At 39.9% G+C, this 22,339-nt stretch overlaps 1 protein-coding gene across 2 annotated transcripts in view; it reads left to right on the top strand.

Annotated features, from left to right (window-relative positions):
- Positions 1-22,339, top strand: part of LOC108263837 (MAM domain-containing glycosylphosphatidylinositol anchor protein 1) — a 195,209-nt gene that overhangs the window by 116,332 nt on the left and 56,538 nt on the right. For both annotated transcript variants that reach the window (XM_017465013.3, XM_053679441.1), the window contains 4 exons: positions 8,926-9,195; positions 9,808-10,137; positions 15,704-16,000; positions 20,473-20,739. In XM_017465013.3, the coding sequence (XP_017320502.1) occupies positions 8,926-9,195; positions 9,808-10,137; positions 15,704-16,000; positions 20,473-20,739 (1,164 nt within the window). The remainder of the gene's footprint in view (positions 1-8,925; positions 9,196-9,807; positions 10,138-15,703; positions 16,001-20,472; positions 20,740-22,339) is intronic.

The raw sequence follows: 22,339 nt of genomic DNA, 5'->3' as shown, positions 1-22,339 counted from the left end.
AAAAAAGATCCCGCATCACAAAACCCTGCAATTTTAACAGGGGCGTGTAGACATTTTATACCCTCTGTACGTTCTATACACTAAACGCATTATATAGATATGATATTTCCGGAGAAGCTAAATCCGTGCTTGCTTTCTAATGAGGTTCATTATGTTCTTATGGGCACGATGTACAGTTTGATGGGTTTCACCAGGATCTCATCTTGTGCTTTACTCTCACCGGTCACAACTTATTGCAAAACGTCTGCCTGGGAAGTCCCGAAGAAGATTATGCAGTATATAATTTATTGATATTTTTTTTTTTTTTTTTTTAAATATATATAGTTTTGATACATATGTAGCCCTGATGCTAATAATTTAAAGATTTGATTCAGGCTTTTTGAAAGACCCCAGTGTTAGTGCTGTGTCGTAGATTAACGTATATTTCCGCTGTTTATACGCTACAACTCTGCGTAAAGTTTTAAAGTCTGGGGGGAAAAAAAAAAAGAAAGTCAAGTCATAGCACTTCATTGCTCACTTGGTTTTGCTTCTGTGTTTCGACCGAGAAGCTGTTCTCAGCATTAAATCAGGCACTTGGGTCTCATCATTCACTTGTTCTCTCACCTCATTTCCCCCTTTTTGCTGCGAGGAGCCGACTCTCGCTTTGTCCCCGTCTCCATCAGTTATTCTCGCTCCGTCTTGTCACAAGACCGACAAAAGTTCTGTAAAACACATCGCCGGTAGTACCATGGGACGGGCAGGAAGTGATCCGCTACCATCTTCCTCCCAATATCTTGGAAAATTGAAACGATAAATTCTTTCCCCCTGCAATCTACACCACCACTCTCTAGCGAGCTCTCTTTTATTTGCCGTACAAATATGAGTCTTGAGGCATCCGTGGAGCCGAACCCGTCCTCTACCGTCGGAGGAACAATGAAGCAATCAGCTCCGCGACTGGAGGACGAGGAGAAATCATTTTTTTTTTTATCATCTGCAACTACTTTCTTGTTAGTTTCCAACTGCCAGCGTATTAGTAAGTGGAACGTTCTTATGATGAGATGAGATGTTTGTGAATATATGTTTTGTACACACTAGGATAAGCGCAATTTTCGTAACATCTTTCCCAATCGTCCCCACGCTTTCTTTACAACCGCAGTTCTCAAATATTGCGTCCAGGGACCCTAAGGGACCAGAGTCCCCAATTAAAATAAAACGGTACAGTGGAGGATAACATCACTGATCCGTTTGTTTAAAATGTGAACTTCATTAACTGAAAAACAAGTAGGCCTGTAAATAATGTCAGCTTAAGTCTGGCGATAAGTTTAATTAAAATAAAATCGGAGTGGAAAGTTCAGGAACAGCTTAGAAAGCTCTGTGAATGACTCCGATAAATAACGCTGTCCACATTTGCGTAATGAGCCTAATGATTTGATTTGATTTTTGTTGTTACGGGAAAAGCGGTCTCTAGGTCCAAAATGTTTAAGAGCCCCTGATTTAGACATCTGACCCATCATTTCTACGATTTCCACCACGCCCTCGCTGCTCGTTAATAGGGGGCCGAAGAGCATTTCTGTGTCTTTTTTTTTCTGTCTGTGTCTTTTTCCCGTATCCCGTCTCTATTTCTCTCTTTTTTTTTCCTCTCTCTCTCTGTGTCTCTCGCTTTTCTGTGTTTCTCTGCATCTCTCGTTTTTAAGTTTCTCTCTCTTTCACTCTGTTGTTTTTCCATTTCTTTTTCTTTCTCGGTCTCTTTTTTTCTGTCTCTTGCTTTGTATCTCTTTTTATCCGTTTCTTGTTTTTTCTGGCGCTCTGTGCAGCGCTCTCTCTTTCGTTGTCTCTCTGGTTTTTCCCCCCTCTATGTCCCTCTCTCATTGTCTCATTCTGTCTTTCTCTCACTGCCTCTCTCTGTGTTTCTATCTCACTGTCTCTCTCTTTGTGCTTCTCTCACTGTCTCTCACTCTCTCTCTGTGTATCTCTCTCTGTGTCTCTCTCTGTGTCTCTCTCACTGTGTCTCTCTCTCTGTGTATCCCTCACTGTCTCTCTCTTTGTGTTTCTCTCACTGTATCTCTGTCTCTCTGTGTATCTCTCACTGTCTCTCTCTCTGTGTATCTCTCACTGTCTCTCTCTCTTTTTGTATCTCTCACTGTCTCTCTCTCTCTCTCTCTCTCTCTCTCTCTCTGTGTATCTCTTTCACTATCTCTCTCTGTGTCTCTCTCACTGTCTCTCTCTCTCTCTGTGTATCTCTCTCACTATCTGTCTCTGTGTATCTCTCACTGTCTCTCTCTCTCTCTGTGTATCTCTCACTGTCTCTTTTTGTATCTCTCACTGTCTCTCTCTCTCTCTCCCTGTATCTCTTTCACTATCTCTCTCTCTGTATCTCTCACTGTCTCTCTCTGTGTGTATCTCTCTCACTATCTCTCTCTCTGTATCTCTCACTGTCTCTCTCTCTGTGTGTATCTCTCTCACTGTCTCTCTCTCTCTCTCTCTGTGTATCTCTCTCACTATCTCTCTCTCTGTGTATCTCTCACCGTCTCTCTGTGTATCTCTCACTGTCTCTCTCTCTGTGTGTATCTCTCTCACTCTCTCTCTCTCTCTCTCTCTCTCTCTCTCTCTCTCTCTGTGTATCTCTCTCACTATCTCTCTCTCTGTGTATCTCTCACCGTCTCTCTGTGTATCTCTCACTGTCTCTCTCTCTGTGTATCTCTCACTGTCTCTCTCTTTGTTTCTTTATCTCTCACTGCAGTTTATCTCCCACTCCGTTCATCACCTCATGTTGCTATGGGAGGTTTCTTTTCTTTTCTCCCCGCTCTTTACTGTTACATCATTCGATTAACTTAAACAGGTGGTCTAATACTACTGACTAATTAAAGTGAATTATAATACCAATCACTAGAACATTCAGACTCCACATCAATGGCCTCTCTCTCTCTCTCTCTCTCTCTCTCTCTCTCTCCCTCTCTCTCTCTCTCTCCTTCCCATTGTATTTGAGTAAGTACACTCCTCCTCCTGTTGGAGTGATTAAAGTCTGGAGAACTGGAAATCTGATTGCGCTTTAAAGCACGTCCCTTTGCTTTTGAGATATTTGCAGATTGGGGATTACGCTGGGTTGACGGCTATGTGGAGCGTTAAATCCAACACTGGGACTGAAACGGTGTATTGAATTGAATTGAGTGTGCTGGCATAGTGATCACTCAGTTCAGCTCCTCGCTCTCTCATCAGTAAATTAGAGAAAAGTTAATGGCCTAGCTGTTCACTTTTTCAAGCTCGCAAAGCACCTCTTACCTCCCGCGCACACACCTACATTTCCCATGCTTTTATCTGCCATAACCATGCATTTTAGACCAGATGACTGCGTACTCAGGCTCTTCAACATTAATACATCTAATACACCAAAAACTTATAACTCAGAAATGTGCTAGTGTGCAACACAAAAGAATGAAGGTGTAGAAAGAAAGAAAGTAAGTATAATAAGAAGCAGATTTTTAAATCACATTTAACTACCTTGGATCCTAATTAGTTGAATCAGCTGAATGCAATTAAGTTAGTTAGACACACTTCTAATTCATTTCTACGTTCATAAGGAATAGCAGGCTAACAAATCAAATGATATTTAAAAAAAATAAATAATATAATATAATATTGCACCCTTGATAAATCTGAGCAAAGAAGCCTGTGAAAAATTGTCTTTATTGTTTAATCTTTTATTCAAAAAATATTCACATAAATACTCTGCCCTCATGGATATCAAACAATTTCAATAAACCACAGGTTTATCAAAAAATATATATCTTTGTTAAATGTAGGTGTGCGACATTTATTGGCACCCTTTTAGTCAGTACTTTGTGCTAGCTCCCTTTGCTAAGATAACAGCTCTGAGTCTTCTCGTATAACGCCTGATGAGGTTGGAGAATACATGGCAAGGGATCTGAGACCGTTCCTCCATACTGAATCTCTCCAGATCCTTCACGTTTCGAGGTCCACGCTGGTGGATTCTCCCCTTCGGTTCACCCCACAGGTTTTCTGTGGGTTTCAGGTCAGGGGACCGGGATGGTCATGGCAGGATCTTGATTTTGTGGACAGTAAACCATTTTTGTGTTGATTTTGATGTATGTTTTGGATCATTGTCCCGCTGGAAGATCCAACCACCGCCCATTGTACGGACCATTTATACGTGTTACCTCACATTTATACCCCTGTGAAACAGGAAGTCATGGTTGAACAATTTCCTGTTCCTAGTCACACAGGACTACTAATAAAAAGGTAAAATATCAATGGGAATATACTTCAAATATATTTTTCTCCTGAATTTGTAGCGGTGCCAATAATTGTGACTTTTTTTTTTTTTTTTTTAACAAAAGATCAAAAGGGTTAAACAAGATATATTATAATAAATATTTACCGAGGGTGCCAATATTACTGAAGGGCACTGTATTTTATATTTCCCTTAACAGTTCATTTAATAATAAACACAAACAAACAAGCAAATTGGCCACATATACCTTTTGGTTTAGTAAATGCATACGGTTTTATGTTTTTATTTTTATATATATATATATATATATATATATATATATATATATATATATATATATATATATATATATATATATATATATATATATATATATATATATATGTGTGTGTGTATGTATGTATGTATGTATGTATGTATGTGTATATATATATATATATATATATATATATATATATATATATATATATATATATATATATATATATATATAAAATATCTGTGTGTGTATGTGTGTGTGTATATATCTGTGTGTGTATGTATATATGTGTGTGTGTATATATATACACACACACATCACATCAGTTGTAGACTGTGTCCAGTAGATTTTATTATTAGTAGTAGTAATCGCAATAGTAGTATCAGTGAAGTTTGTTTGTTTGTTTGTTTGTTTGTTTGTTTATTGCTCGATGCCAGTTTGACTGCAGACACAAGTCCGCGCTGTATTTTTGTTGTTGCTGCTCTGCTTGTGCAATTCTGGCTTTTCATTTTCATCCTCCCTGTGTGCGTTCAGGTCTAAACTCAGAAGATTAATGTGTCTCTGGACTTGCCCTTTTCCTCTGGCCCTGGCACAACCTCAAACGCCGCCTTTTTTATTTTTTCTTAAGCCTCCAGTATGTCTTTCTCTGACATGCACCGATATACACACGTTTGCCGTTATTCGTGAAAGTCGTGTAGGAACGGGTGAATGGCACATCTTAATTGGAGCATCTGGAACGACATGCGTACGAACACATCCGTGTCTGTTGTCTGACGCCAGAACGGGCCGTGACTCGAGTGCGACTGACTGACCTGAACCCTCAGCTGGTGCGTCTCCGACGAGCTTGACAACGAGTCACGTCGTGCCGAGGATCGGTTGACGCATGCTGAAAGGATAGACGGAGTAGAACTGAAATATCCCAAGCCTATGATTTAAGGCCGTAACACTATGACGTAGCGTATCTTTCAGTGTTATGCTCTCGATTTGATAAGTCTGTGTGTCGCAAAATGAATTCACCAGACTGTTTAATAGCATGGGCTATTTGTCATAAATACCAGTGTAGTAGTTGACTGGGAAGTTCATAGCTGCAGATACAATGCTCTAGTGGAGAATAATAATGGCGAATGCAGGATTCAGAAAGACATCTTTAATGAACACGGGATATTGCGTCTTTCTCTTTCCCTTTTGTCTGATTCATCTATCACTTCCCCGTATTCTCGATGACATTTCCGGTCGCTCTGACCGGTCACAGAGTACGTGCATGAGATTTAGTTGTAAGGCAGTCTCTGAAATGTTATATATTTTTTTTGTTGTTGTTGTTGCTGTTGTCATGGTGATCTATCACGATCATTTGCAAATTTTGTGATTGTCAGCATATCTCTGTTGTAATCCTTTCACACAAGCAGAAATATTATTGAGTGAAGTACTTCAGTTACATGTAGCAGGCACAGGATGTATTTCCTCCTCTTGAAGCGACCGTGAATGTGAAAAGTACGAGTAACGGCTAGTTTAAAAACTCAATACCGGATATTTGTTTCTCTGGGACTTGTTTTAAGGTTTCAGGAAATTAGGCGCGCCTCCGATAAATAAATAAATAAAAATCTACTAATGTGACGTCCAGTAACGGCACACGACGGCCTGTTTTTTCCAGCTGTATGCAGTAAAAGAATTCTATTAATAGACTTACTTGGGCTTAAACAACAACCAGGCACAACTAGCCTACGAAATGTGACATCCTTCGCACCTCTGGGTTTGGGTGTACGAATCCAGTTCTCCCAGTGCTTCGGGGGTTTCCTCCGGGTACTCCGGTTTCCTCCCACAGTCCGAAGACATGCGTTGTAAGCTGATTGGCATTTCCAGATTGTCCGTAATGTGTGTGTGTTTGTGTATGAGAACGTTTGCGATTGTGCCCTGTGATGAGCTGGCACCCTGTCCATGGTGTTCCCCCGCCTTGTAATTGGCTTCAGGTTCCTGTGTAGGATAAGTGGTATGGATTGGATGGATGGATTTTTTTTTTAGATATACTTTGCCACTGTCATTTGTGATTTAAAAAAAAAAAAAAAAAGTCTTTTCAAAAATAATTGGGCCACAGATGGTGTTGGTATGGTCGCAGGAACTTTCGTTTGCTTCTGTATTCTGCATATTGAGCAGGAAGTCGTGTTCTCGGCATAGTTGGCATTAACAGTGGATACGAATAGCTTGTAGAAAGTGCGAAACACTTCCACATGGCCGACGTGTTCACTGAAGACGAATATGTTCGGCTGAATACGTTTGGTGGCCGAAATTCACGCTTTTGTTCGAGCATGGTACAGCAGTAGAGCCGTATTGCGTAAAGGCAATACTTCACAGGCTAGCTTAGCATCAACTGCTAGTTCAAAGGCAATATACAGTAAAGTTACAGTCAAGATTTAGGTTTATCAAAGTATCTGTATAAATACCATAAATCAGAGGTGAATCCACACTCATAATACATAACCACTTGCAGGGCTTTGCATACGACGAAATAAATAAATTAACCAGGTGTGAATAAAACTAGACGTGTACACCAACAGGACTCGATGGGGATGGGGATGGGGGGGGGGGGTCCTGGGTTTGGAGAAGGAACATTTTCAAATGAAGCCATTTACTGTAGCAGAGAGGATTATAAAGTTCATTTAAAGATGTTTTTAATGGTATTCAATAATTGATCATTTATCAGGAGGATGTATTAGCCGGAGTTGTATTAGCTAGTTGTACGATAGATATGAGTGAATGAGTAAACGAGCGAAAACCTCACCAGAACATCATCACATCTTTATAAAATAACCTTAAATATCTGGCTGTAGGTGGTGACATAATCCACTTTTTCAGAAAAATGGTGCTTTTTGCTCATCTGTCCTCCTACAGTAGTCTGCTTCATAAACCCAGATTTAAAAAAAAAAGAAAACTCTTTCATGTGCATGAAAAGGTTCTCAGGATATAAAAAAAAAAGGCCTTCATCCAGATACGGTTCTTATTGAACTGAACGTAAGAGCACATTCAAAGGCACATTTTCTCTTGCCTCGTGCAGGCTTTGCTAAGCCTTTTTTCTTTTTTTTTTTTTTCTCTTTTTTTTTTTTGGAGGTATTCACATATATGTAACACGACAACAACAATTAATCTAATTCGATTTTTGAGAAGGCGGTCCGTATTTCGTGCTTTTGCAGTTCAGTATTCCGTAAAGTAGAATACAAAAATATGCAGCATGGCCTCCGTGTTCTTGTTTACTGTTCTTTCCGCTCTTCTGCAACGTGAAATTGCTTCCAAGTTCATTTAAACTTGTGTGCTTGACATTTTGGAGAGCCTTGATGATAGTTTGAAAGAGCAGCCACTGTATTTAAGCATCGATTTGTTATAATAATAATGATGATGATGATGATGATGATAATACTAAAAGAACAAATCATTATGCGATTCAATTTAGTTTGCTTTCCCTGTAATTTTGCAGCAGCTTTTCTGTAAAGAGGGGTGCGTTTTTATCTCAACATTTGTCGTAAATGAGCGAGATCTCCCGGGCTGTGAGTAAGAAAGGAATAAAATGTATCGGTGTATGTTGTTATTAGAGAAATAACGAGTGATGGGGTGGTGTGAACCGGCCTGACATGAAGTGGAACTACGTTTACCCCGAAGTACACATTTACTGTGTAATTTCAAGTTAGTTCCTGTTATCACTTCCTGTAGCCATGAACAGCTTCTCTTGAGGTTAATAAGACGGAGATGCATCTTGTCATGGTATAAGGAAGAAGAGAGCGGGGGGGGGGGGTGGGGTTTCTACTTATAGAAAGCTTCACCACATCATCTTGGAGCTGCTGTTAGAGCTGCGTGATACAAATCTCCTGACCAATCAGAATCGAGAATTCAACAGCACTATCGTATAGACATGGTTATGTAATAATAAACTGTGGTTAACTCCCCACTCTTTCCATACTCAATTTGCATACAAACGTGATAGCTTAGCACTCTTTCAACTACATGGGTCTTCTATATGCCATGTTAGAAACCATATAAATTATTGATATTTATATTAAGGATGTCAACCCAGTGTGTTAACGTTCATTAAAGTCTTTACATCTGATTTACATATATTTAGGTCAGCAGCTTGAGGGGGGAAAAAAAGAAGGAGGAAATTTGAAACGCGATTCGTTCACAATTGTGGGTCATTCTCTATGCTCTGAATCCCCCCCCCCCTTCATTCAACACTGAATCAAGTCAGTTTGTGGCGCCATCTTATTTCTATACATGTATACGTACAGTACTTTTGGGAGGACCGCGAAACATCGTCGAGTTGTGTATCCAAGATATAAGACGTGACGTGCGAAACCACCGTGCGGAATGAGAGTCGTAGGGTGAGCACAGGACAGCTTTTATGATTACAGCAGCAGCTCTTTGGTCCATAAACTGTCCTTTTATGATCTTCCAGCTCCACCAGCCTTGAAGCTCTCGGTCAACGAGACGTACGTGGTGGACCCAGGTCAGGACGTCACCATGTCGTGTGAGGTTACAGCTGGTTTCCCAACGCCCACTGTGACGTGGGCACGATACCCCAACCCCCTGCCACGCCGCGCCACCATCCGCGGTGGTTCTCTAACGCTGCGCTCCGTCACCCCAGCCGAGTCGGGGTTCTACAACTGCACCGCTGTCAATAATGTGGGGAACCCAGCCAGGAGAAACGTCAACCTTATTGTTAGAAGTATGTGTACTACTACTATTTCTATTTATACTCTATACTCGATATATTTGTCACCCTAGGTTGCCAAGGGTGTCCAGGGTGTGAAAGGTTTGCCAGATAGGTACGGTATTGTGGCTATGGGTTAGTGAATGTTCCAGTCCTGCATTTATCTTGTTTAGTGGGTTATATACCGTTTAGATCAGGGGTATTTGGCTAAAATTTCCACGCTCAGTTACGCATATTCCTTACGTATGAAGTTTGGGATAAGCACCTAACATGACTGAGTGGTAACAGTTACCTTTTAATTCTTTTTGGCTAGTTTATGGCTATATCTAAGAATTAAATAAGGGTTATGTTTTGTACTGGTGCTTCACAGTACCAGAGGATCTGGTTTTTGTTTGGAAAACCTGTGAAATATGGTTTAAAATCTGTTTTTCGGCTCTGTTCTGTATGCAGACCCACAGTCTGCCAGGTGATGATCCCTGATCTAGATACTTTGAAGCTGGAACACTGCTGATTTGTTCTGAATGCAGTTGAAACTGAACAACGCTTGCGTGCATCTTACGCACCACATCTCTTTCTTTGACCTAACTGGCTTTTCTCTTATCCTGTTCCTTCTTTGGTTCCACACAGCGATGAAGAACCTGACGTTCCAGATCACACCCGATTCAAACAAGGACAGCGAGAGCATCCAGATGGGTCGTGACCTCAAGCTGTCGTGCCACGTGGATGCTCAGCCCCAGGATAAGGTCAACTACACGTGGTACAAGAACGCGGTCCCCGTGTTCCCATCAGACAGCCTCATTGTGCTGCGCAGTGACCCGGACATGCCGCCTGGCACCAGCAGCCTGGAGATTGTGGACATGAAGTTCCGAGATCAAGCCACCTACAGCTGCGTGGCCAACTTCCCAGGCAGTAATGTTCCCGAGCTCCGAGTGGACGTCAACATCACACAAAGCAGTGGTGAGCATATATTTTACCTCCCTATCTGTGTGTCTCTCTCTTTTTTTTTTTTTTTCTTTTTTTTCTTCTTAACCCCCTTCTGTCATCAGTCATTTTATATTAATAGCAACTATCAGGTTATGGAAAACCGCCACCAAAACTGCTTCGTGAGATACCGAGAACATCTATGACCCAAATATGGAAAAAAGTTCAAGCCATAAAAACATACCTTTTGGATCATTTGGTCCTACCCACGTACATTTACGGTAGTATACGTAACCTACGTTTGCAAACTATTCCATGAATTTTTGGCATTTCAAAATGCTCAATCGCGTCTAAATCTAAATGATTTATCAAAAGCCACTTGACATTTTTAAACAGTATGTGAATAAATCGTACTTGTTACTTAAACAACATGGCCACCATCGGCCAGATACCTTTCATATTAATAATATTTACCAGGGTTATAACAGAGTTATCCTTACATCAATAGAACTGTGACTATGAATGCAGACTTTAATACACTGAAAAGACACACAAATAAAATTAATAAATAAAATAAATAGAATTGGTTTCACTCTGCCCACGTTTGACCTTTTTACCTACGTTCTTTTGAAAGTCCATGGAATAAAATAAAATATCAGATGCTACGAGTGTACCTTCTGCCATCGTTTACACATTTGAATGGCCGTGTAATACGAAGCAACGTGATGACAGGAAATTAAAAATGACCTTATACAGCCATGGGAATTGTTTCGACTCAGGATAGCGGTCATTTTCTGGTATTGTCGAGCAACTGTGTGACGCCGTACAGAAGAGCGATTCGCGTTCGCTGAGAGTAGGCTAATGGTTGAGAGGCAGGATTTAATAATCGACCAATCAGTCTGCGAGAAGGTGGGAATTACATAGAGGGGTTAAAGCGACGCAACTATGCGCCCGCTCGATGCGGTATTGGACCATAAGCACATCATAATGAAACTAAAGCCGAATCCCGGACATTTTCTCAAATTTGGAAATCCCGGCCGGGCGCTTTTTTAAAGTCCGTAAAAGAGGACGTATGGTCACTCTGAAATAAGTGGAATTACGAAAACTACCGCAGCATAGACGTGTGACGCATCAAAACGCTCGGCTCAGTGAGGAGAATTGGGTTATGGGTATTCTAGTGACAGCAAGTTTACAAGTATTGGCACCGTGTATATATAATCAACTCTACATGTATTGGCTATCTATCTATCCAGCTATCTATCTATTGATCTCTCTATCTGTCTAATCAGCTCTACAAGTATTGGCTGTGTATCTATCTATCTATCTGTCTGACTATCCAGCTATCTATCTATTGATGTATCTACCTGTCTAATCAGCTCTACGAGTATCTATCTATCTATCTGTCTAAGCAGCTCTACAAGTATCTATGTATCTATCTAATCAGCTCTACAAGTATTAGCAATCCCTATCTGTCTGTCTGTCTATCTATCTAATTTGCTCTACAAGTATTAGCAATCTTGATCCATGTCTGTTTGTCTCTTTATATCTGTCTGTCTGTCTGTCTAATCAATCTCGATCGATCTATCTATCCATCCAGCTATCTATTGATCTATCTATCTGTCTAATCAGCTCTACAAGTATTACCTATCTATCTATCTATCTATCTATCTATCTATCTATCTATCTATCTATCTATCTAATCAGCTCTACAAGTATTATCTATGTATCTATCTAATTAGCTCTACAAGTATTAGCAATCTCTATCTATCGATCTATCTACCTATCTATCTAATCAGCTCTACAAGTATTAGCAATCTCTATCTATCTATCTAATCAGCTCTACAAGTATTAGCAATCTCTCTCTGTCTGTCTGTCTGTCTATCTAATTAGCTCTACAAGTATTAGCAATCTCTATCTATCTATCTATCTACCTATCTATCTAATCAGCTCTACAAGTATTAGCAATCTCTCTGTCTGTCTGTCTGTCTGTCTGTCTGTCTGTCTGTCTGTCTATCTATCTATCTTTCTAATTAGTGCTACAATTATAAGCAATCTCTATCTATCGATCTATCTATCCAGCTATCTATCTATCTGTCTAATCAGCTCTACAAGTATTATCTATCTATCTAATTAGCTCTACAAGTATTAGCAATCTGCCTGTCTATCTATCTATCTATCTATCTATCTATCTATCTATCTATCTATCTATCTAATTAGCTCCACAAGTATTAGCAATCTCTATCTATCTATCTATCTATCTATCTATCTATCCATCTATCCATCTATCTAATTAGCTCTACAATTATAAGCAATCTCTATCTATCTAGCTATCTATCTATTGATCTATCTATCTGTCTAATCAGCTCTACAAGTATTATCTATCTATCTAATTAGCTCTACAAGTATTAGACAGACAGGCAGATTGCTATCTATCTATCTATTTAGCTCTACAAGTATTAGCACTCTCTATCTCTGTCTATCTATCTATCTAATCAGCCCTACAAATATTAGCAATCTCTATCCATCTGTCTGTTTGTCTGTCTATCTATCTATCTATCTATCTATCTGACTTGCAACATCAAAGTTTGTCATGACAAACTTTACCTATCTAGTTATTATTATTTTTCTTTTTTGCCAGCACAGGATTTTCTAATAATCCTTACCTAATGTCATTACATACTAATCTTAGATCAGACCTATTGCCTTGTTTTTTTTTATTACTGACGGTTTATAATGCTTTCATGGTTACAAAAAACCTGCCAATGCCAAGCGGACTAATAATGATAGTGTTCTTGGTTCAGGGGTAAAGATGTCCTACAGCACTATGAATAAATGGCAATGCTCATTAAAGATCTCCTACTACTATTAGAACAAAGATGGCCAGTGGAAAAAAAACCAACAGTCCTGAGATCTATAGTGTTTGTCTGGCACACTCCTGTTATATTCATTTATCAGATTTTGGAGGTTACTTCATATTGGAAATTGTATCTACAGATTGTATCTGGAGGTGTGCATCAGTTCAGGTAGCTGGCATTCTTTAATTTTATGCAAGAGTGGGCGGTCTGGTATAAAGCTATTTTACTCTCATGCAGTAGGGGGACAGTCAGGTGTGAAGCAGTCTTTCCTTTCAAGCAGGAGTGGGCAGACAGGAGGGATAGGTCAATTAATAAAAAAATAATAATAAATTACAGTACATTTCTGCTTCGATCCCATTTTTAACACACTTGGAGAAGTTGGTTGAAGACCTCACACACAGTGCAGGTTGGCAATGGTGAGGTATCTTGACAGAACGTCGGTACTCCTATCCAAACACCGTTTCAGTTTCACGTCACCAGTGCACTTTACACTAGTCAAAATCAAGCACTGGGTAATTTATTACTTTTATTAAATATGGATTATCGAAAATTCCTTTCTTCGTAACCGTCAAACCGAGCGGGAGGTGACTGGACAGACTGGGTGTTGACAGCTGCCATGAGTTGTTGCCACTTAAGCTACGTGAGCGTTGCCAAAACCTTCCAGGTAAATTAAACCATATTTCAAATGACCACAGCTTTTTGGATGCCTCTTAGATAGATGGTGCTGGAACGACAGCTAAACTCTTGTTGAATTCAGCTTTGGACTTTTCTTTGTTAGATGTCCATGCCGAAAGAAAATAGCCTTCTTTAGTCACCACTTGGTCGTTCCCTTGGGACACAGTTGTGCATGCTGGGATTCCCTGTGCAGACTCTGAAATCTCTTGTTCTCTCTTCTTAGGAAGGACCTTTGGCTCACTTTCTTTCTTCTTACTCCTTTCAAAACTTTTGACCTTCTGAGGGTATTACAGTGGCTTTTTATTTATTTATTTATTTATTTTTGGCTCTACTCCCCACCATGATCAATCTCCTCTACATTCTCTGTCCCTCTCACAGTAATCTTCTCTCTGCACAATTCATGCCACATACTTTGTGGAATTTCCTTTCCAGACCACAGCAATGTCAGGATTTTAGTCCTAGGAGTAATAAAAATACCCTTATTAGCAGAATCCATCTGTAAGTTTCTGCTAAAGAATAGCGTGTCGATTGCATTTTGTCTCCTGATCATTCTTTTTTTCTCTCTCTCTCCCCTTCAGTTTTGCATATTTTTTTTCTTTTTTTCTTTTTACGCTCCTTACTCCGGCAGCTGGTTAATAAACCTACCTTTCAAAGCACAACTTGTTTCTCATTCCAAAGCCTATACACGTGTTAATTCATTACAGGCATTGGGTTATGCGAAATACATGAATAACTTGAGTTTGTAAATTATTATTGTACCTGTTCACTAAAGATAGAACCGAGTTGCCTTATCAGAAAGTGAACTCGAATGCTTAACATTCATCAAGCTGCCTTCCGAGAAGGGAAACGAACACACCGCATACATAATGCATTCCATGGGTGTCTATAAATAAGCATGTACCTGTGAAGATGCGTAGATGAGGAAACATTTTGTTATAATTAAATAAAAATAAATGAAAGTTAAGATTAGGGTAGCGTTCACTTTATTTAAAAAAAAAATAAAAAATGAAGTGAGTCATGCAGTTTCTGCATTGAGGATATCATGAGGAGTTAGTGATAAACAGTGAATCACTGTAAGTAATGGGCTCTAAATTGCGTTTACTTTAAAATGATGATGCAGTTTGTTTTACAGGCGAGTGCTTGGATGCGTTCTATCTTTTCGATTGCAGTAGCATTTTGGGCTGTAGACTTTTACTTTTCGAGACATAAAATTTAGGACAAAAAGGACGTGTATACTAAAGGCTATATTCAGAGTCGTTGACCTAATTTAAAAAAAAAAAAAAAAAAAAAAGAAAGTCAATCTTTAGAAGAGGAAAGTTCCTCGTATTGAGTTGGGTTGAGTGGGGTAGTTAAGTTGGTTTTCTGGGAGTCGCAGTTTAGATGAATAAAATGACCTGTGTGTAGTTCACACCGCTCAGGCGGATAGTTTTTTTTAATTTTTAAAAAAAAATTTTATTAAGTAGAAGAGTCCAAGATGGGTTTTTTAAAAATAGCTTCTAAACCTTAAAACACAAGGAATTACCTGTAAACCTAATAAATTATAGGGGGATTAAGGGATTAAGGAAGCTGATTGCATTCCCCCCCCCCCCCATTTTTTTTCTTCCTTTGCTGCCAAATGACATATGATGTATTATAAAAGCAAGAGACAGTTTAAAAATTGAACTGTAAATTGAGTGCAGTGTATCGCTAGTATATGACTGCAAGACTAATCCTAGTTACAGTATCGGATCAATCACGCCCGACAAGGTTCCCACCCTGATTATTCATCACTCAGTCATGTAAAAATAGCACTTGATCCAGCACGATTATAATTTTGCATAGTGGCAGTACCACGAGATTGTGAATCTGGGTCATGGACTTGTATTGTGTGCTCAGGATGTAGGTTATTTTATCAGGATTTAAATTCACTGTTTTGAGTTGTCAAGCGATATAACGCCAAGGGTTTTGGTGAATTTAATGCTCTGTTGTGTAAAGAAATTATTCCATGAAACGGAGTTCATTTAGAGTCCGGATATTGCCCATCTGTACGTTTATATCTCTAATCTTTCCTCTTGTTCCTCTTTATTTTTTAGTAATTCCTCCAGTCCTGACCGTACCTGTGGGTGGGAGTGTGGTCAACGTGAGCGAAGGTGGGAATGCAGAGCTGGTGTGCCTGGTTGAGGGTAAGCCTCGCCCCCCGGTTCTCTGGTCCCGGGCCAACAAAGACATGCCCATGCCGTCGGGTGACTGGATGATGGAAACACGCGATGGACGCCTGCGTCTCACCAACGTCACACGAGATATGGCAGGGGCTTACCGGTGTCAAACGGCGCCATATAACGGCCTCAACATCAAACGCAGGCTGGGCCAGGTGCAGCTCAATGTGGAGTGTGAGTACTCACAACATTATAATACAAATATTAGACACCTATTAGGCCTTGATACGATACAAGTATTGGATTCCAACAACGCACGCGTCGAATCTCTACAACAGTCCGGCGAGCCGAACCGCATCCTCGTAGAGAGACTTCGCCTCCGAAACCCCCCACCGCACCCACCTTCCTCCACTCGCACTGGATTTTCAAGCTTTTGTAATCTGACTAAAACCATTACTTACCCTGATTTACACAGACCTATTACGTAAATTGATGGCAAGATGTAAAACGCCATTAAAAAAAAAAAAAAAAAAAAAAAACCACAGCAATGAAGACTCCACAGTTTTTATCACAATAAATTCTGTGATTAGATCTGGTTTGATGAAGCTTGTTCTAAAGTGCTGTTAATCTGGGCTTTAACACCACGCTTTGACTGGGTTCCCTTGGGACATGTCCAACAACCCGACCCAGACACGCACAACTACACACAAACGCACGTTCCATTAAAACACTCCTAGCGGACGCCTATTATCATTGTATTTAAATGCATCCTTTTGGAAGCGGCTCATGCGTTAATGCATTTACACTCTCAATAATGCGTCCATTACGATGCCTGCTGAAAGCGGGTTTCCTAAGAGCCCAAGCTAAAGAGGCTCAGAGTTCATTAGCGTCGAGGATAACTCTGTTTCGTTCAATGCTCTCCAGTCCTTTTCTCATGAGGCCATTAGCCCAAAGCGATGTACTACGCCTTAATAATGTAGGTTATGCATTGGACTTGGTCTTGCAGAACCGATCCCGTGTGTATTATCTACAAGGATGAGCATAGACAGAAGGGTTTGCGATTAAATTTGGATGATTGGAAACCAGACTAGAGCTACAAAACAAGTAGATGGAATAATTATACGTATGTCTGCATAATGCTTCAGACACAAACATAGTCTCCTTCATCAAGTCGGTTTATTCATTATGCGCGGATAGCCCGATTGCACTAATATCTTCAGATATGTGCACGAGCTTCTGTATTTTATTGCGAGTATACTGTAAATTTCGCACAAAGCGCACACGTACATTACACAGTCCGTCCAGGCCAGTCTTATCGATCTACTCCAGCCCTGTCGTAGTATAAACTTTTTTTTTTTTTCCTGGGAAGTTTAAATTCCAATGTGAATAATATTGTACGCGGTACAGTCAGAATCCACTCGAATTGAACTGTGCTTTACTCCTCAATAATCTTAATGTCTGATTGAGGCTCCCACTTATCTACTGTGATTATGCGTGTCATGCTCCCCTCCGTTCTACCTTTTGTTTGCTTTATCTTGTTCCGCGTGAACGATTTACAAAATGACTGTCATTTTTCGGCGGCAGCGCTATAATTACCACGGCCATCTCCTTCCCGTTACCGTATCTCCTATCTCCTTTGTACACACCTCTCTCTCTCATTCCTCCTCTTCTTCGTCTCTTTACTTCTACCTTGGCTTTTCTCCCACTCGTACATCAACTCGCTCGTCGATTAGCGATTAGCATTTGTGCACTGCAACCTTCGGAGTGTGTTTCAGAGACACGTTTGTTGAACGTGACCGATCACGCTCTGCTCATGCTAGTTATTACGCGATGAGTTTAACACGTGGGGCGTATTCAGATTTGCGACTTAAGCGCAAAAGTTTAACAGTATCTACGATTTTTTTCCCGTCGTGCGGAAGCTCTAGCGATCCTGAAGTTATGTCATCATTTCGACTCGTCTCCTTATCTTGACGTATCGTGTTCATTTCCACGTTCAATCGGTAAGACTAATTTATTAAATATTAGTTATAGCGATAATTATTATTATTCCGTACGCCGTTTCTGAGATAAGTAAGTAAGTAAGTAAGTAAGGCAGACGACGTTTTAGTGGAATTCAGCTGACGCATATACGTCTAATGATTGGTAATCCACTTAAATGCGTTATGGTACGCTTAAAATGGCAATTCCATAATGGTCATAGAACTCGTTTTAAGCATTTGAATTCGAGGTACTTATTTACGCGTTAACATGGACGAAATACAACGATTAAAAACAAATATTTTATTAGGATCGGGTGTAAATCATGCGAGCATGACAAGTTTATATTCTAGGTAATACATGTAGATGATGATGATGATTATTATTATTATTAATCCATAACTGAGTACTAGTAGTTAATATGGGTTATACAGTACTATTAACATAGTAGTAAAGAAAATAGCAGACCGTCACAGGAAGTCACCAGAAATTAAAATAATGACACAATGTCTAGAAGTAATGAGATATTAAGTCGAAATTATGTCATCTTAGCATTTTCAGCCATTTTCAATATTCAGCATGACGTATTGTGGTTACATCAACCCAGCTCGAGCCAGTATTCAGTTGTTGTTGTTGTTGTTTTTTTTTTGTGATTGTTGTGGCCAGAAATTTTGCTCAAGATTGTTTTTTTCAAAAATTCGCGGAGTTGAATTGGCGGAATTGCACTTGCACGCAATTCTTCGTCTTTCGCTGTGATGTTTGTTGCTAAACGAGGCCTTTTAGCTGTCACTCCTGTTTGACGCTCGTGAACCGAAGACGGCTTCGACCGAATGCGCAATCGTGACGAGGTCACATGACGCGTCTTGGCCCAGATCTGCAGAAAATCTGCGGTAATTATGAAAAATCGCGAGCTTCTCGATTTTTTCCGCTAATTTCTGCGCCCGCGAAATCGCTAAATCCCGGACGGACTGAGTATTGAGCAAGAGAAATGCACTGAAGCCCGAGAAATATACATGTTACAGGAACAAAGTTGTAATCTTGATGGTACCACACCACCAACAAGGAAAAATACAGTTTGGTACCTTTCTTTCTGAGAGTGTGCGCTCTCTAAAAACAGCCCTGTGTGCTGTGAAATAAAGGTTAGAGGGAGAAAATTGGCTGGGTTTATATAAACAAGACACCCAGTCTGTATTTGTACAGTTACTGTAATTTATTAATAGTGTAAATCAAATTAGGATGTACTAAAGGAAATAATCACTATACACGTCATTATAGTCAGCATGTTCATGTTCCGTTGCCCCAAGTCATAGCCATACAAATATGTGAGGACGCTCATTTGTTGTTCGATGAACAGCGACGGGATTTGAAGAAAGAGACGTCTCTGTCTCTGCCGTTCCCTGCAAACTTCCTTCTCTGGCATTGGAGACACTTCCCACAGAGACAGTTGGCTTTACCTCATAATTCTCACTTAATGTTTGCCAGCATGGTGGTACCCACATGGGGCTTTACCATCTTGTAAGCGAGGATCACGTTTCAGGGAGAGACGAGTGTAAGAGTTGGCAGCGAGGTTTGGTGAATGATCGTGTGAGAATGCATCGAGGATTATGTGTGTGGAAATATGAACATCTCTGGGAGTTAGTAAACACATTTGAAATGAAGAGTGGGCTTGAGAATCAGTGTATGAGAAGCTTTGGACCTGGTTTCATTTCATCTTAAAATAATTACGTACCGTCTGATGACTCGAATTCATCTCGTTCGAGTTCACCTTCTGGTTCTCCGTCATCGGTTGTTATTTTCAAATATAACAGGCTGTAAATAATCGCTCAGACTAGCACTTGCAAAATTTGATGGTGTACAATTACAACAGCCAGCATCGAAGCCTTTCTCATTGATTTAATCGATCGCCTTCGTGCTAATTACACATCAATGAAAGGAACAAGAACAATTCCACCAGAGACCAAAACTGTGCCTCTTATCAAGAGCTACGTTTATTTCACAAGCTACCAAAAAGCAATATTTTACTCTCTAGATTAGACCTAACTCTGGATTACTTTATTAAAAACGGAGAAAATGAGTTCCCGGAATGGTGATATAAAACGGCAGCCTAATCTGAAGCAGAGTTAATGACACACCATGTTGTTTTTTTAATCCATTTATAGTTACGTTTAATGTTGTGGAACGTCTGCGAAACAAGTTCTTATCACTGTAGCAGCTTATAGCAGATGTAAAGAGTTGTTCCTACACTGGCTTCTTTGTTCTGTAGCTCGTCACGTTACTGAGAAACCACAAAGCCCTCCGTCACGAAGACTTTCCTGTGCTGGAAAACGTAGCCACAGCTTTATCTCTGGATTTTACAAAGCACCCAAACCGGAGACTCCTTCCAAAATGCTATGTGAATGTCTTGACTGCTAACTTCACCATATCCACAGTTTTTTTTTTTAAACCATTTATTTATAACGTCCACCATACAAATCCCTGTATAAATTGTTCCTATAAGTTTACATATAGAATATTGTATTAGAACGTGCGTAATGATTGAATTCCCATCCGAGCTGCTGCTTATAGAAAATTAATCAACACTTTCTGACCAATCAGAATCACAAATTCGAACAATTTGTTTATTTTTTATTCAAACGTGAAGCTTTTTCAGTTAGTTTCACTGTAAGTACGGAATACTTCATCGTAGTTGTAAAAGGTTTTCACACATTTTTTTTTTCTCTTCTTCTCAGACCCTCCCGTGGTGGATCCCGTCTTCCAGGATGTCCGCTCTCCAAACTACAAGTCTGTCATTTTGCGCTGCATAGTTCTCAAGTCCAATCCGAACCGTATAGCCAGCGCACGTTGGTATCGGAACACGATTCCGATCCGCACTCCTCCCGTGGACCCTCAAGACGTCCCACAGCTCCGCTTCATACTCGATCCCACCAACAACGGCACGTACGAGTGTAAAGTCAGCAACGGCGTCGGCACGTCGACTTGCACCTTCGTGGTCTCAGGTACCCGATTCGTTATATATGAATAGAATATGAACGTATACATGGACCCATTGTCAGGGTTGAGAATTCTCCAAAATTTTCTTTGTTTCACGTTAAGATGGGTCGTTTTTGTATGAAGAGAACATGGCTTGTTGAACTGTTACCGATTCTGTCACCTTGTGTTCACACTGACAGCGAGTCGTTCATTTTCAGCCAGAATGTGCAGTTTAGAGCGACAGGAGGCGGAGTGATCGACACAACAACATCATAGAATACGCCTACACGTTTTCCCCAGCTGAAAAACATATCTGTATCTGTATGTATCTCCACCAGAAGTTCTATCATTATGAAATCCGATTTCCTCCAGAAGTGAGCATCGTTAAATTCCTCATATAGATTAAATCCATTTCCTCTGAATGTTGTCGGTCCTAACGCTACATTTTATAACCTAGTGTAAGCATGGAAGAACAAAATGATTCCCAAATTGATTCCCAAATTGATTCCCAAATTGATTCCCAAATGAATGAAGTTTACAACTGAAATTATCAGCATCATCCACATCAGTCTCAGTCTCATCACCTGAAGTCATTTAAACACAAGCCTCGTCATCGTCTGCTCACTCGACCGATCTCTCTCCGTGCTGACATCAGTGGGGAAACAATCGCCGAGTCATTCGGCCAGTTCTGGCGCCTAGATATCATGTTAGTCATGTCTTTTTATGAGGTCATTTAAACCTTTTGAAGTCTTTGCTTGCCCCTGTCATGACCCCTTCAGGCAGTTATAAAGTAGACAAAATAATAACATTTCACTATGTTTTGTGAAGATTTATTTATGTTTGCTTAAAGATCAAGTGTATTGTTGCCATGAAGACTCGGTTTTAGTCAAAACCAGACTGTTCATCAATTTTTATTTTATTTTTTTTGGATGTTTATTTTTTTTTCCAGCCCTAGTGATGTTCGTCAGGTTTTCCCAAGCCGCCACGCAATCACCATCTGACCAATTCCATATAAACCTCTGCTTTTTCTACGAAAGCTTTACATGCAGGTAGCTTTTGCTCAACTAATAAAATTTCCTGTGCTTTATTTGTCATTCAATCGAACAAACAGAAGGGATCTCTTTAAAAAATTTTTAAAATGAAGTAAAAACAGACACAGTTTCAGTTACTGTGTCGTGGGAGCGCAGGTGTGCTGTCAGGTATCACACGTACATCTGTCACACAGTCGCGGTCGGAAGTTTACATACCCCTTGCAGAATCTGCAAGATCTTAATACTTTTAACAAAATAAGAGGGATCATAAAAATCCCATGTTATTTTTCTATTTAGTTCTGTCCTGAAGAAGCTTTTTCACATGACAGATGTTTGCATATAGACCGCAAGACAAGATAATAGCTGAATTTCCTGTTCTGGAAAGAAGACAGCATGAGAGGAAACAGTATTTCAACTACAGAAGCCTAACAAGTCTATAAATATGGAATTAAATTTGTGCCAAAAGTATTGAATATAACTTTTTTTTTTTTTTTTTTTTTTATAAAGAAATGAGCAAAAGTATACAATGAGAGAGAGGGTAAGCACGCTGAAACTGAAAACAGTGAACTAAAAAATTTAAGATGCTCTTCAACTA

Source organism: Ictalurus punctatus, chromosome 3, assembly GCF_001660625.3.
Source record: "Ictalurus punctatus breed USDA103 chromosome 3, Coco_2.0, whole genome shotgun sequence".
NCBI lineage: Eukaryota > Metazoa > Chordata > Actinopteri > Siluriformes > Ictaluridae > Ictalurus > Ictalurus punctatus.
The sequence above is the reverse complement of the archived record's forward strand: the minus strand, read 5'-3'. Positions and strand labels throughout refer to the sequence as shown.